The sequence below is a fragment of the Rutidosis leptorrhynchoides genome, chromosome 8 (assembly GCF_046630445.1).
Source record: "Rutidosis leptorrhynchoides isolate AG116_Rl617_1_P2 chromosome 8, CSIRO_AGI_Rlap_v1, whole genome shotgun sequence".
Lineage (NCBI taxonomy): Eukaryota > Viridiplantae > Streptophyta > Magnoliopsida > Asterales > Asteraceae > Rutidosis > Rutidosis leptorrhynchoides.
Window position 1 is genome coordinate 77573279 of NC_092340.1, and position 16592 is coordinate 77589870.

General features: G+C 34.1%; 1 protein-coding gene across 1 annotated transcript; it reads right to left on the reverse strand.

Moving 5' to 3' along the window:
* Positions 1 to 12382: 12382 nt before the first annotated feature.
* Positions 12383 to 12697, reverse strand: LOC139863536 (uncharacterized). The gene has a single exon (XM_071852160.1). It carries the CDS (start codon positions 12695 to 12697, stop codon positions 12383 to 12385), a length of 315 nt encoding a protein of 104 aa, XP_071708261.1.
* Between the last annotated feature and the right edge of the window lie 3895 nt (positions 12698 to 16592).

Here is a 16592-nt window from a genome sequence, read left to right on the forward strand (position 1 = left end):
GTTTAAAACATATAATATTGTGATACTTTAATGTAAGTTTTAATTTTTTTTTATTATGTTGTACTAATATTTCATATTTGATTTGAAAGTGGGATGTTAAGTCCCATTTCAAATTACTATGCATGTTATTATTTGTATGTATGTATGTATATTGTCAATTGTACACAACAGGGTAAAATAGCGAATTTTCAAAGACTGGCATTAAGTTCAGCAAAAGCTACTAATTTTGATGACAAAACGAAAAACAAATGTGATATAACAATAAGACGGAATGAACAAATGATGTGCACCATTTATCATTCAACAAACAAATGCCAATATCTTTGGAAACTTTAGTAAAATTTAATCATTTTTCTACGCTACTCACCCTCAATAATTTAAATAGCTACTGATTTCTTGCAAATGAGGGCATTGCAAGATCTTAAGTTTGGGAAGGGGTTAAATTCTTTCATATTTTTAAAATTTTAAATTTAAACACTTGGTTACCATTAAAAATACTAGTAACGCAGTAGTTGTATTAGAATCTAGTGCTCTCTGATAATAAAGAACAGCCCTAGTCTTATATACTGACTACCGAATTCTAGTAAAAATTTTCAAAATTTTCAAATAAATGAATTCAAAATCATGTTTATACATATTTATGAATGATAAAACTAGGTGTTAACACCGAAATTATTGTTACCTCGGAAAGGACATAAATTGAGAAAAATAACCCAGAATGTTAGAATTCATTTAAAATGGAATAGAGGAAAATAAAAAGGCAAAGAAAGGAAAATAAAAGCCAAGTGTGGGAAAAATTTACCAAATTATTTAGAACATATATCACATATTTTTGTACAAATAATTGAAAATACTTTTGTTTTGGACAATTTAATCAGTTTTACCCAGTTTATTGTAATATAAATAAAATTTAAAAGGAAGTAAAGTCTTCCGAGAAAAAAAGACACGCGCTTCTTGATTTAGGTCAGGAAGATGTCATCCAGACCAGTTGTAGAGTCTACGAAAAATCTTGAAAAGTTTTCTCAAAAATCAGCTGGAAATCCACGGACCTCAGCATCAAACAGGGTCGCCAAATGGTCAGACTTATCCTAACCATAAGAGGATCTGTCTCGTACAATGGGGGGCACCGTGCAAATTAGCTTATAAGACTAATGAATCAGATTCCCAGAAAGGATAATCTCCTTAAAGATCAAAAATCAGCTTTTAAGACTGATATTACTCAATCCTTGGGATTGACCTTAAAGATTGAGAATTACAAACTCATGGAATTCGATAATATCTAAACTCGAGCTTGAACGAGAAAATATTTTGATCAAAATTACAAACCGATTTGTTTTCTGAAAACCCATTTTTAATGTGTTCAATACCATTGAACGTAAAATCCCAGGAATTCATCAGGAATTCATTAGGTCACCTGAACCAAATCGGGTATCAACCGTAAGAACGGTGGTTGCATAGCATGATCGAAGACAGGACCTTGTGCCAGACCGAAAAACTATAGGGTGATCTTTACTATTGCTCCTACCAAGGATAGTAATTGCATCCGACACGTTATAGACCATAATCAAAAGCATGTCACGGGACATTGCCTTAACAGTTGCTTGTTCAACGCTTTCCTTTACAACCAGATGGTAGTTTACCGAAAGGTAATATATGGAGCAAGTAAACTGGATGTGTTGCTTTCCCAATACAAGGTTAGCAAGTGGGTGACACAAAACCATAAGTTTTGAGCTAAAATTTTCAAATCTGAAACCCACAAAACCCACAAAAATAATTTGCAAACACCGGTGAAGGGTTATTCCGAAAAATTTATGTAGGGTAAAAGCTAGATTAAATTTTCAAAAGATCAAATATTTTCATAAAGATCCAATTTCCTAAAGGATCTAAATTTTTATAGTCATGTGGGACTGTAAACCACATCGTTACTATCATTGTTCATAGTGCCGTATAGAAATCACTGATGTACAAAGTGTGAAGAATAAAGAAGTGATTCAAGTATGTTTTTATTTCAAGACTATATTGTTTGAGGACAAGCAACACTCAAGTGTGGGAATATTTGATAATGCTAAAAAGGAACATATATTTCATAGCATTATCCCTCAAAAAAGATAAGCTTTTAGTTGCAATTGTTCTATTTACAAGTACGAAAGAAATGATTATTTATGTTAAACTAATGAACTCACCAACCTTTTGGTTGACACTTGAAAGCATGTTTATTCTCAGGTACAAAAGAAATCTTCCACTGTGCATTTGCTCATATTAGAGATATTACTTGGAGTCATTCATGACATATTTCAAAAGATGTTGCATTCGAGTCGTTGAGTTCATCAAAATTATTATTAAGTCAGTTATATTTTGATATATTATGAAATGGCATGTATGTCTGTCAACTGTCGATGTAATGAAAGTTTGTCTTTTAAAAACGAATGCAATGTTTGTAAAATGTATCATATAGAGGTCAAGTACCTCGCGATGCAATCAACTATTGTGAATCATTTATAATCTATATGGATTTCATTCAGATGGATTAAGACGGGTCATGAAACGTAAGACCATGGACGCATGGCAGTACTTTGTAAATCCATGATCGCGAAATGTTCATGGCCATTATCATAGTTCAACACAACTAAATACTTTAGTTATATTGAACTGGGGGAGTAACGATATACTAATATACTATTAGTATACTTGATAATGCTAAAAATGAACATATATTTCATAGCATTATCCCTCAAGAAAGACAAGCTTTTAGTTGCAATTGTTCTTTTTACAAGTGATATTCGTTTAAATAATAAAAGGTGAAGACAAAAGACAGATTCGACGATTTAAAGACGCAAACGACCAAAAAGCTAAAAAGTACAAAGTACAATCAAAGTGGTTCAAATTATTGATGAGAAACGTCTAAAAGTTAAAAGAGTACGAGCCGCAAAACGCAAAGTACAAGATATTAAATTGTACGCAAGGACGTTCGAAAATCCAGAACCGGGACCAGAGTCAACTCTCAACGCGCGACGCAACGGACTAAAAATTACAAGTCAACAATGCACATGAATATAATATAATATATAATTAATTCTTAAAATTATATATATATATATATATATATATATATATATATATATATATATATATATATATATATATTATATAATTAAAACCATCGGCAAACAAGAAAACAAAGCATTTGGGCTGGATGCAGCTGGCCATGCGATCGCATGGCCTGGAATAACAAAACCCATGCGATCGCATGGCCTCAAAAGTCTGGCCACATCTATAAATTTCGCGTATTTTGGCCGAATTTCATACACCTAATTCAATCTCTCTCTCTCTCACGATATATATATATATATATATATATATATATATATATATATATATATATATATATATATATATATATATATATATATATATATATATATATATATATATATATATATATATATATATATATATATATAATTTATAATTTTAATTTTAATTTTAATTTAAGATTAATAATAATAAGGTTATGTTAGCGAATATTGTAAGTGTGTAAGTCGAAATTCTGTCCGTGTAACGCTACGCTATTATTAATCATTGTAAGTTATGTTCAACCTTTTTTTATTAATGTCTCGTAGCTAAGTTATTATTATGCTTATTTAAATTAAAGTAATCGTGATGTTGGGCTAAATATTAAAGACTGGGTAATTGGGCTTTGGACCATAATTGGGGTTTGGATAAAAGAATGACACTTGTGGAAATTAGATTATGGGCTATTAATGGGCTTTATATTAACTAAATGATACCTCGTTAATTTAATATATAGACCTATAATTTGACGTATTTATATATAACCACATACGCTTGACTGGGTACAGTGGGCGGGATATCTATAAATATCAATAATTATTCATTTGACCAGACACGAGGATGGATTAATAATCAATAGACTTGTTGAAACAGGGGTGAATTACATACAAGGGTAATTGGTGTAATTGTTAACAAAGTAATAAAACCTTGGATTACATGCAGTCGATAACCTGGTGTATTCATTAAACAAAGTATTAAGACCTTGTTACAGCTCGAATCCCCAAATAGTTGGACTATTTAACTTCGGGTATAAAGATAATTTGACGAAGACTCTCGCATTTTATATTTATGACTGATGGACTATTATGGACAAAACTGTATGGACATATCGAATAATTCAGGACAACGGACAATTAACCCATGGTAATAAATTAAAATCAACACGTCAAACATCATGACTACGGAAGTTTAAATAAGCATAATTCCTTTATTTTATATCTCATCGCACTTTTATTTACTGTCATTTTAATTATTGTACTTTTTTAATTATCGCAACTTTTATTTACTGTCATTTAATTTATCGCATTTTAATTATCGTTATTTACTTTACGCTTTAAATTAAGTTATTTTTATATTTAATATTTTACATTAGGTTTTAATTGTGACTAAAGTTTTAAAATCGACAAACCAGTCATTAAACGGTAAAAACCCCCTTTTATAATAATAATAATACTACTTATATATATATATATATATATATATATATATATATATATATATATATATATATATATATACATACAAATATAGTTTTTAAAAATATAGCATTAAACTTGGCTAGTTCCCTGTGGACGAACCGGACTTACTAAAAACTACACTACTGTACGATTAGGTACACTGCCTATAAGTGTTGTAGCAAGGTATAGGTATATCCACTCTATAAATAAATAAATAACTTGTGTAAAATTGTATCGTATTTAATAGTATTTCGCAATAAAAATATAACTATTTCGTATACACCGCTGAACGTAACAATTTTTCCTTGAAGTCTCACGGCTTTAGATGCTGGAAAGAATTGTTTAAGAAAATTTTCAACTAAGACATCCCATGTATCAATCGCCCCTTCAGGTAACGATTCTAACCAATCTTTGGCTTCTCCCTTTAAAGTCCAGGGAAATAACATGAGATAGATCTGTTCATCCTTCACTTCTCGGATTTTAAATAGAGTACAGATCCTATTAAAGGTACGAAGATGTTTGTTTCGATCTTCCTTCAGTGCACCACTAAATTGGCATTGATTAGTTACCATGTGTAGGATTTGTCCTTTAATTTCATAATCTGGCGCATTAATGTCTGGTTGAGTAATTGCGTGACCTTGGCCAGTGCGTTTAGCTCTCATTTGGTCTTCTATACTTAGAGGTTCCAGATTTTCCATGATTGAATTTGTTGAATCTGAATCACTAGAAGATTCTGACTTAATGGTTTCTTCCTCAACAATCTCTGGATGAGTAATTTGTGATTCAGGAGGAATGATTAGTGGTTCAGGATCTCTGAATTGTCCCTGAATATCCTCCGGATTCTCAATTGTGAGGTCGGGTTCAAAAAATAGATTATCGGAAATTTGAATTGGAGTACTTGGTCGACTAGATGACGATTCTAAAGAAAAATCAACAGCGAAAATGTTGGCTAAATGTCTTAATCGAGTTACAGGTGGCGAACGTATGAAAGGTGGTGAACGTTTTGCTCGGTGCATTCACTGAATATCTTATTAGTTATAAAAGATAAAAATTATATAAGTTATCAAATTAATAGACTTTTCTGATTTTGCCCACGTTTCGAATAGCCAATAGATGCATCTGGTAGCCAGGACCTTTTAAATCGGAAGCCCACAACTCGCCACTAACAAATCCAACTATTACTACGAACCAGAAAATTTTGGATGTCTATCAATTTAACCACTTAAAATAATTTTTCGTTTTGAAATTTTAGAGAAGAAATAGAAAATTCTATGTCCTAAAAACTAGAGCGTCGAGAAATAAGAAAGAAAAGGAGTGCGTCGAAAAACGACGAAAAATAAAAGGTCGAAAAATAAGGGTCGAAAAATAAGAAAATTGCAGCGTCGAAACTTAAAAGTCTAAAAACTAAAATTTAAAGCTTAAAAGGAATTCTATATCCAAAACGGCAATAACTTAAAAAGTACCAAAATTTTAAATACTAAAGCAATAAGCGACGTCGTAAAATTCTAAAGCGCCTAAGTCTTAATCTAAAAAAAAAACACTTAAGGGATTTTACGGCAAAGCCTAAAAATCTAGAAATAAAAATAACTACGGCAAAATACTAATCTTAAAACTAATTATGAATGATAAAAATACAAATTACGATTAAACGATTAAAAAGATACGAAATATAGAAAAAAGAACTTAAAGTTATAAAAATACAATTTTTATAAAAATCTTATTTTTATATTACTATTTTATAAAAGTATTAATTTTTATATATTATAAAACTAATTAACACTTAAATTACAAATTAATTAAAAACTAAAACTAACTATTATTAAATTAAACCCTAATCTTAATTAATTAATAATAATAATAATTAAACTCTAACCCTAATCGACAGTCAAAGGTTTCAGACCTGTCACCTCACTCCATGCGATCGCATGGAGTGCATGTTATATTATCATGCGATCGCATGACTCCGGCTACCAGGCCTGATTAGTTGGGCTGCTACAGTGTCGGGCCCGAATACTTAATTATTATTATTATTATTTTTACGTTTTACTTTTTTTTTACTTTTTAATCTTTACAAATTAATACAAGTAAAATTTATTAAAGTAAACTTAAATTTTTAAAAACTAAAGAAAAATACTTATATACTTTATAAAAATATATTTTCTTTTTATCTAAACACTTAAATAGATATATATACACTTTTTTTATATTTTTGTATTTCAATATTTATATGAAAAATAATTTTACAAAAATAACTTAAAAACTAAATTTTTTTTTATATAGCGTTTCGCTTTTGGGTCCCCGGCAGCGGCACCAAAAATACCCGATGTTATGCGAGGTGTATATGAAATAGTTATATTTTTGTTACGAAATACTATTAAATACGATACAATTTTACACAAGTTATTTCTTTATTTATAGAGTGGATATACCTAAACCTTGCTACAACACTATAGGCAGTGTACCTAATCGTAGAGTAGTGTAGTTTTTAGCAAGTCCGGTTCATCTACAGGGAACTAGCCAAGTTTAACGCTATATTTTTAAACTATATATATATATATATATATATATAAGTAGTATTATTATTATTATAAAAGGGGGGTTTTTACTGTTTAATGACCGGTTTGTCGATTTTATGTCTTAAGTCACAATTAAAACCTAATGTAAAATATTAAAAATAAATATAACTTAATTTAAAGCGTAAAGTAAATGACGATAATTAAAGTGTGATAAATAAAATGACGATAAATAAAATTGCGATAATTAAAAAGTACAATAATTAAAATGACGATAAATAAAATGACGATGAGATATAAAATAAAGGAATTATGCTTATTTAAACTTCTGTAATCATGATATTTGACTTGTTGATTTTAATTTATTACCATGGGTTAATTGTCCTTTGTCCTGGATTATTTGATATGTCAATCTGGTTTTTGTCCATAACAGTCCATCAGTCATAAATATAAAGTGCGAGTGTCCTCGTCAAATTATCCTTATACCCGAAGTCAAATATTCCAACTAATTGGGGACTTAAACTGTAACAAGGTCTTAATACTTTGTTTACTAATTACACCAGGATATCGACTGCGTGTAACCTAAGGTTTTAATACTTTGTAAACAATTACGCCAAGTGTCCTTGTACATAATTCACCCCTGTTTTAATGAGTTCATTGACTATTAATCCATTCCCGTGTCCGGTTAAATGAACGATTATTAGTATTTATAAATATCCAGCCCATCGTGTCCGATCGAGTGTATATGGTTATTTATAGATACGTCAAATTGTAAATCTCTATATTAAATTAACGAACTATCATTCAGTTAAACAAATATAAAGCCCATTAATAGTCCATAGTCCAATTTCCACAAATGTCGGTCTTTTGTCCAAACCCCAATTATGGTACAAAGCCCAATAACCTCGTCTTACCTATTTAGTCCAACATCATGATTACTTCGATTTAAATAAGCCTAATAATAACTTAGCTACGAGACATTAATTTAAAAAGGTTGAACATAACTTACAATGAGTATTAATAGCGTAACGTTACACGGCCAGAATTTCGACTTACACACTTACAACATTCGCCACTATAACCTTATTATTATTAACTTAAAATTATAATTATAATTAAAATATAAATATAAATATAAATTGAGAAGAGTGAGAGATAGTTAAAGGAGTCAATAAATCGGCCAGAAACTGCAAAATTTATAGGACCTGACGCGCTACAGTGTGCCATGCGACCGCATGGATGGCCACCTTTTCCTGGTCACAAAGCTTCCAAAATGTGGGCTGCTATGATTAATTTAATATATAATATAATATATATAATTTTATATAATTATATATATATTATATTATATTATTGTGCATCGTTGACTTGTAATTTTAGGTCCGTTGCATCGCGCGTTGATAGTTGGTTCATGTCCCGGTTCCGGATTTTCGAACGTCCTTTCGTACTATTTAATATCTTGTACTTTGCGTTTCGCGGCTCGTACTCTTGTAACTTTTAGACGTTTCTCATCAATAATTTGAACCATTTTGATTGTACTTCGTACTTTTTAGCTTTTTAGTCATTTGCGTCTTCAAATCATCGAATCTGTCTTTTGTCTTCACCCATTAATATTTAAACGAATATCACTTGTAAATAGAACAATTGCAACTAAAAGCTTATCTTTCTTGAGGGATAATGCTATGAAATATATGTTCGTTTTTAGCATTATCAGTATGCGTATCATTAAGTCCCCCCAGTTCGATATTATGCGCAAGAATTGCGCATGGTGTCGAACTCAACTATTACTAATCTCGTGACAGGTGTGACGTGATAGCCGTCACATCACCTGTCATGTTTGCCTTAAATTCTCTTCTGACACGTGTACGGTCAATATCCATTATGGCCGTCTCTTCCCCTCCTATGAATAGAACTTTCTTCACTCACTTTTTACTTTTCACTCTCCTCTCTCCACCATGGCTTTCCGCGCTGCTTTTTCTAACGTTGGTTCTGTTCCTTCCTTCATTACCGATGAATATGTAGCACATGTCTTCAAGCACTATCCTCCTATGAAGTCTTTATCGCCCACAGTTCTTGGTCGCTTAGACCGGGCCAACCACGCTCCTAGCAGAAAGGTGGCCATTTATAGTGTGGTTTTCGAGCGGAGGAATATGCGCATTCCACCCACAAACTTCATCTTGTGTATACTTTCCCATTTCAATATTGGCGTGGGACAGTTGGATCCCGATAGCGCCTGTCATCTTGTTATTTTTCAGATGTGGTGCAGGGCGCACGACTTTATTCCTACAGTGAATCTGTTCAAGAACATTTTTTCATTTGAGCGGCTCGATATAGGTTTGTTCTCTTTTCATGACAATGTTTGCTTTACCGGCGCTCCCTTGGATGAGATTCCGCGCGACTGGAAAGAGAGCTACTTCTTTATGGACGACACCTTCATTCCGTTAGAGTTCTTGAATGCGAGTGCTTGACAATATAATTTTGATGATAGTTTAAACATGGCGCCGCCCTTGAGTTCAAGCGAGAGGTCGATGTTGGATAAGTGCATAGGTCGCGCACTTCCCTTACGCGCGTATAGCAAGAATGTATTGTATGCTGGAGGGATATCCAAACATTGGCCGGATCCCAACTACTACCCTCACTTCAGTCGTCATTTGCAAGGTATGCAAACTTTTTACCCTCTTTTATTCTTTATCTTCCCTAATGCTCTTATCCCATTGTTGACAGCGATTTCTTTTGCCTAGTACCTTGAGTTCTCTTCTTCTCCCTCTGTAGTGGTTGATCGCATGCCTTTAGGAAAAGGATTTTCTGTAAAGCGTCCTGTAGACGCAGCTTCTACCTCTGGCCCTTCGCGAAAGAAAAAGAAAAAGAAGACTGCGGCTCAATATGCTGACTTGCCCAAGCGATTCCCTCGTGGAAAAGTTATTCCTCCATCTCGTGACGCTACTGTCTCAAAGAAGCGCAAAAGACCTGTTGCTTCTTCCTCCTCAAAGCGCGCTCGTACTGGTATGCTGCACATTTCCTTCGTTACTTTATTTTATTCCTACTTTGGCACTTCTTTAATTGCTATTATTCTGGCACAGATGATGAGCGCGGTGATAGCTCGAGGAGGAGCGCGGATGGGCCTCATCCGTCTCCCATTCAGATCAACAGTGACTCTTCTGTCAAAAGGCAGTGCTCGAACTCGGCGGGTTCTTGCAAAGGTAAAGGGGTCCAAAGTCCCAGGCCGAGTAACGAGCCTTCCAATGATGAATTCGGCGCGATGAGGGAAACCATAATGCATCTCTGTGCCAAGCTTGACAAGGCACAACAAGCAATCGATAAGATTTAGGAACAATTGAATCACGCTAAGCTTCAGAATAACGATCACGAGGAAACCATTCGCGTGCTACGTGCCCAGTGCGCTGAATCAGAACAGCAAGTGAGTTTGGCCGCTCATGAGTTCGAAGTGTTGAAGGTAGGTCTACCACGTATAGTGGATCATGCTTTAAATATCGCCGTTGTGAATGATTGGTACGAGAATGCTTTGAAAGCCATATAAGATGTCGAGCGCCTGCACTTTTGGGACATCATAAAGGAACACATTCAGGTGCCCACTATTCTTCCCAAGGCTGTTCGAGACTGCCTCATTCCCGGAGCGCGAAAAATTGCTAGGGAGGCTTGCAGGGCACTATATCATATCCCCATTTCTCGGCTTGAGGAGTTATCGCGAACCCCGCGAGTTTCAGCGCAAGAGTTGATAGATTCTAAGTTGTAGTCTTGCTTTGTAATATAATAATGCGTTGCGACGCGTGTAACATTTTGTATCTTGTGTATTTTTTGCAATAAATTGAAATTGTATTATCGTGTTCTTGCTTCATTACTTGTTAATTATTGTTGTTTTATACTCTTGGCGTGCCGTCGCTAACCTTCGTGTGTGTTGATGTGCACTCAACACACACTTGGGTTGCGCGCCTGTAATCGCGTCGTAGAGTCCTCCAAGCGTCAGCTTGGGACTGTGGTCAATCGTGACCAACACTTTTTTGTTTAGAGTCATGACTTGCAGATCCCTAGGTCTGCTCGGGTGGAACTAGGTCAACCCAATGACCGTCAATCTCCGGTAATAAGTCTAGTCTGTCGCCAAACATACTTCTGCCACGCGGGAGCTTGGGAAAGTCATCCCTTAAGTAGGCAGGAACGTGCTAGTATTTTACTGTGCGCGTGCAGTTCAAATCATAAAGCTATTCAGCTCTGAGAGGCACATGAAATCTTAACTGAAAATGACTTAATGCTTTAATATAATTGAAAAACGAGTTTACAATAGTGCAGTACACGGTCGACCTACAAAGGAGCGTTTTTTTTAGTAATTACATGCAAGTCTAGACAAAGTAGGTGATTGATCAAGTCTCATATTTTCTATATTACATGTAGCATTTTTTAAGCGCGGTAGCATGCCAGGTCCACTTAATTGGATTTCCCTTAAGCTCTGCCAGTTTGTAAGTTCCGGTGTTACTGATTCCCACGACCCTGTAGGGTCCTTCCCAACTCGGCCCTAACTTTCCAGTGTTTTGGGCCCTGCTTGCTTGGTTGTCGCACCACACAAGGTCTCCCACGTTGTACGTTCTTGCCCTTACGCGCTTATCGTAATACTTGGCAATGCGCTGCTTGTTGGCAGCTTCTCTGATGGCCGCCATCTCTCTGCGCTCTTCTGCGTAGTTCAGGTTGACAAGATTCTTTCTGTTGGAACCGTTATCTCCGCTGGGATTACTGCCTCTGAGCCGTACACCAGACTGAATGGTGTCTCTCCTGTGCTATTCTTGTGCGTCGTTCTGTGCGCCCATAGGACTTTGGGTAACTCATCTACCCATCCGCTGTGCTTCATCCCCAATCTTTCCTTGATGGCGTGCACAATATCTCTGTTGGTGACCTCACATTGACCATTAGCTTAAGGATGCGCAACAGAGGTGAAGGGCTGCTTGATATTTAGATCTTGGCACCAGCTACGGAAGGGATTACCTTCAAATTGTGTGCCATTATCGCTAACAATCTCGTTAGGCACGCCAAACCTGCACACAATGCTCTCCCAGAAGAAATTGCCATTATCGCTAACAATCTCGTTAGGCACGCCAAACCTGCACACAATGCTCTCCCAGAAGAAATCTCTAACTTGCTTACTGGTAATGGTGCGCAATGGCTTTGCTTCCACCCACTTGGTGAAGAAGTCGATGGCTACCACTAGGTATTCGGCATTTCTTGCGCCCTTCGGGAAAGGTCCCACTATGTCGATGGCCATTTAAAAAATGGCCACGGTGATACAATAGGTATCATGGGATGTCGAGGCGCTCTGCTGACGGGTGCATGTAACTAACATTCCTGGCAAACTCTGACCCTTTCAGCTGTGTCTGCGTACATTCGAGGCCAATAATACCCTAGCCGCTTAATACGCTCGGTTACTATCCTCCACCCATAGTGTAACCCGCAAGATCCCTTGTGAACATCATCAATGATCATGGCAGCCTCTTTAGGTCCCACGCAGCGCAGAGATGCATCTAAACAGGACTTTCGATATAAAATTTCCCCTCGCAACTCGTAGTTTGGTGCCTTCATCCTGATCTTCATACCTTCCTTCTCTCCCTTGGGCAAAGATCCGATTCGCATGAATTCTATGATATCTGTCATCCAGGTCGCTTCTTCTTCTTCAACAGATGCGATCGTTGTTTCGGGTTCTGTGGACTTCGTGAAGATTGCTCTACTAATATTTTCTTTTCGAGGTGATTGAAGGTGAGGGCCGCCAATTTTCTGAGCACATCTGCCTGCTTGTTCTGGCTCCTTGGAATTTGGCTGATTCTGAAGTCGACAAACGCGTCGTCGAGAGAATGAACCAGAGCCAGGTATGATTGCATGGATTTGGCGTTGGCATCAAAGGTACCATTTATCTGATTGGCGACAAGCTGTGAATCCACGTAAGCTTGCAACTTTTTGATTCCCATATCTCGGGCTATGCGCATTCCTGCTAGCAGCGCTTCATACTCCGCCTCATTGTTTGTCACCTTGAAGTTAAATCGTAGCGCATATGTATGCTCTTCTTGATGCGGGCTGATAATGCTAAAAACGAACACATATTTCATAGCATTATCCCTCAAGAAAGACAAGATTTTAGTTGCAATTATTCTATTTACAAGTGATATTCGTTTAAATAATAAAAGGTGAAGACAAAAGGCAGATTCGACGATTTGAAGACGCAAACGACCAAAAAGCTAAAAAGTACAAAGTACAATCCAAGTGGTTCAATATATTGATGAGAAACGTCTAAAAATTACAAACGTACAAGCCGCAAAATGCAAAGTACAAGATATTAAATTATACGAAAAGGCGTTCGAAAATCCGGAACCGAGACATGAACCAACTTTCAACGCTCGACGCAACGGAGCTGAAAGTACAAGTCAACTATGCACAAGAATATAATATAATATTTAAATAATTCATAATAATAATAATAATAAATAATAAAAAGTTGTTAATTGAGCATAGTTAAGGGGTCATAAGTGAAAATTTTAAATCAACATTTGCCTATAAAACGAGACTACGGAGAATGAAGAAAGACACACCTTTTTCTCTTTTCTTTTCTCTATAAACATAATATATATATAATTATAATTATAATTTTAATTTAAGTTTAATAATAATTGGGTTATTGTAAGAATGTTTTACGGGTTTTAAGTCGGAATTCTGTCCGTGTAACGCTACGCAATAAATAATCACTGTAAGCTATGTTTTTCCTTTTTAAATTAATATCTCGTAACTAAATTATTATTATGCTTATTTGAGCCGAAGTAATCATGATGTTGGACTAAATATTAAAGATTGGGTTATTGGATTTTGTACCATAATTAGGGTATGGACAAAAGATCAACACTTGTGGACATTGGACCATGGACCATTAATAGATGGGGGGTATTGTCTAATCGAATGACAACTCTTTGGAGTCTGTCGAACCTATCTTCAAATTAGTTAATCTAATAATTATTAAATGATTATGCATGTCCTATTTAGTGACGTTTATATGACATCTTTTACAATCATTTAATTAATCAATTGGGTTGGGTAATTTATTATTCATTCTGGCCAAGTGGGTAAATTAATAATCATGGACTAATTAAAACAAGGGTGGATTACACACAGTCGATAACCTGGTGTAATTATTAACAAAGTATTAAGACCTTGTTACAGTTCGAATCCCCAATTAGTTGGAATATTTGACTTCGGGTATAAGGTTAATTTGACGATCATTTTATAATTATGACCGATGAACTATTATGGGCAAAAACCAGATAGGTATCAAATAAATCCAGGACAAAGGACAATTAACCCAGCATAATAAATTAAAATCAAAACGTCAAACATCATGATTACGGAAGTTTAAATAGGCATAATTCTTTTATTGTATTTCTCATCGTACTTTCATTTACTCGCAATTTTATTTATTGTAATTTTAATATTGTTATTTATTTTACGCACTTTAATTATCATCATTTATCTGTACGGTTAAAATATAAAATCGAAAAACCGGTCATTAAACGGTAAATCCTCCAAAGTTACCTATAATTACTATATCTAGTTTAACTACTTAATTAACTAATTTGACCTAGTAAGACACCCAATAATAGTGTCCACGGTTCGACCTCCCGGACCTTACCTTAGCTATATTATTACACGATAGGTATACTTGCCTTTTTTGTTTTAGTTTAATTTAGGTAATTTCCTGTAGTAAATAAATATAAAAATGATAGCCGTTTCATACACATCCTCTAGAACACATCAAGTTTTTGGCGCCGCTGTCGGGGACACTTTTTGTGTCTTCACGGGGTATTTAAGTTTTTTTTTAGTTTTTTATTGATTAAAGATATATTAATTTAAATATAATAATTTAATAAATATAATAATATAATAATATTAAAATAAAATATAATAATATAATAATAAATTTGAATCGTAAAGTTTTAAAAAGTCGTATTTATTAAATACTTCAGGGGTATATTATGTAACTTATAATTAATAATTTCTATCATGTCGCTTTCATGTGAATAGTAAATTAATTAATTTCGTTTCATTTACTATTCATGAATAGTAAATGAGTTAAAAAAAGTTTTTTAAAAAAAATAATAAAAAAAATTATTAATTTCGTGAAAAAAAAAGAAAAAAAAATTAAAAAAAGAAATATTAAAATCGTTAAAAAAAATAAAGAAAAAAAATATAAAAATAAATTTTTTTTTATAAAAAAAATTAAAAAAAAAAAATATATATATATATATATATATATATATATATATATTTTAAGATTTTTTCTATAAAATAAAAAAAAATATTTAAGTTTTATTACCTTTAGATTTTTAGACTCTAGTTACAACTTTTAGTATTAAGTTTAGTTTTGCCATAGTTATTTTTATACTTTTAGATTTTTTTAGGCTTTGCCGTAAAATCCCTTAAGTGCTTTTTTCTTTAGACTAAGATTTAGGTGGCTTAAAATTTTGCGACGCCGTGTTAAAATTTTAGTATCATTTTAAGTAATTGCCGTTTTTCGTTTAGAATCCCTTTTAAGTTTCGACGCGCTACTTTCTTATTTTTATTTTTCGACCTTTTATTTTTTTCGACGTTTTTCGACGAAATCTTTTTCTTTCTTATTTCTCGACGCTCTAGTTTTTAGGACATAGAATTTTCTATTTCTTCTCTAAAATTTCAAACGAAAAATTATTTTAAGCGATTAAATTGATAGACATCCAAATTTTCTGGTCCGTAGTAATAGTTAGATTTGTTAGTGGCGAGTTGTGGGCTTCCGATTTAAAGGGTCCTGGCTACCTGCTGCATCTATTGGCTATTCGAAACGTGGGCAAAATCAGAAAAGTCTATTAATTTGATAACTTATATAATTTTTATTTTTATAACTAATAGGATATTTAGTGAATCCACCGAGCAAAACGTTCACCACCTTTCATACGTTCACCACCTGTAACTCGATCAAGGCATCTAGCCAATATTGTTGCCGTTGATTTTTCTTTAGAATCATCATCTAGTCGAACAAGTTCTCCAACTCAAATTTCCGATAATCCATTTTTTAAACCCGACTTATCAACTGAGAATCCGGAGGATATTCAAGGACAATTCCAAGATCCTGAACCACTAATCATTCATCCTGAACCACAAATAGTTAAATCAGAATCTTCTAGTGATTCGGATTCAACAAATTCAATTATGAAAGTAACGAAACCTCAAAGTATGGAAGACCGAATGAGAGCCACACGCATGGGCCAAGGTCACGCCATTAATCAGCCAGATGTTAGAGCATCAGATTTTGAAATCAAAGGACAAATCCTACACATGATCACCAATCAGTGCCAATTTGGTGGTACAACAAAAGAAGATCCAAACGAACATCTTCGAACTTTTAATAGGATTTGTAATCTATTTAAAATCCGAGAAGTTGAGGATGAAACTATTTATCTTATGTTGTTCCCATGGACTTTAAAAGGAGAAGCCAAAGATTGGTTTGAATTGTTACCTGAAGGAACGATTGACT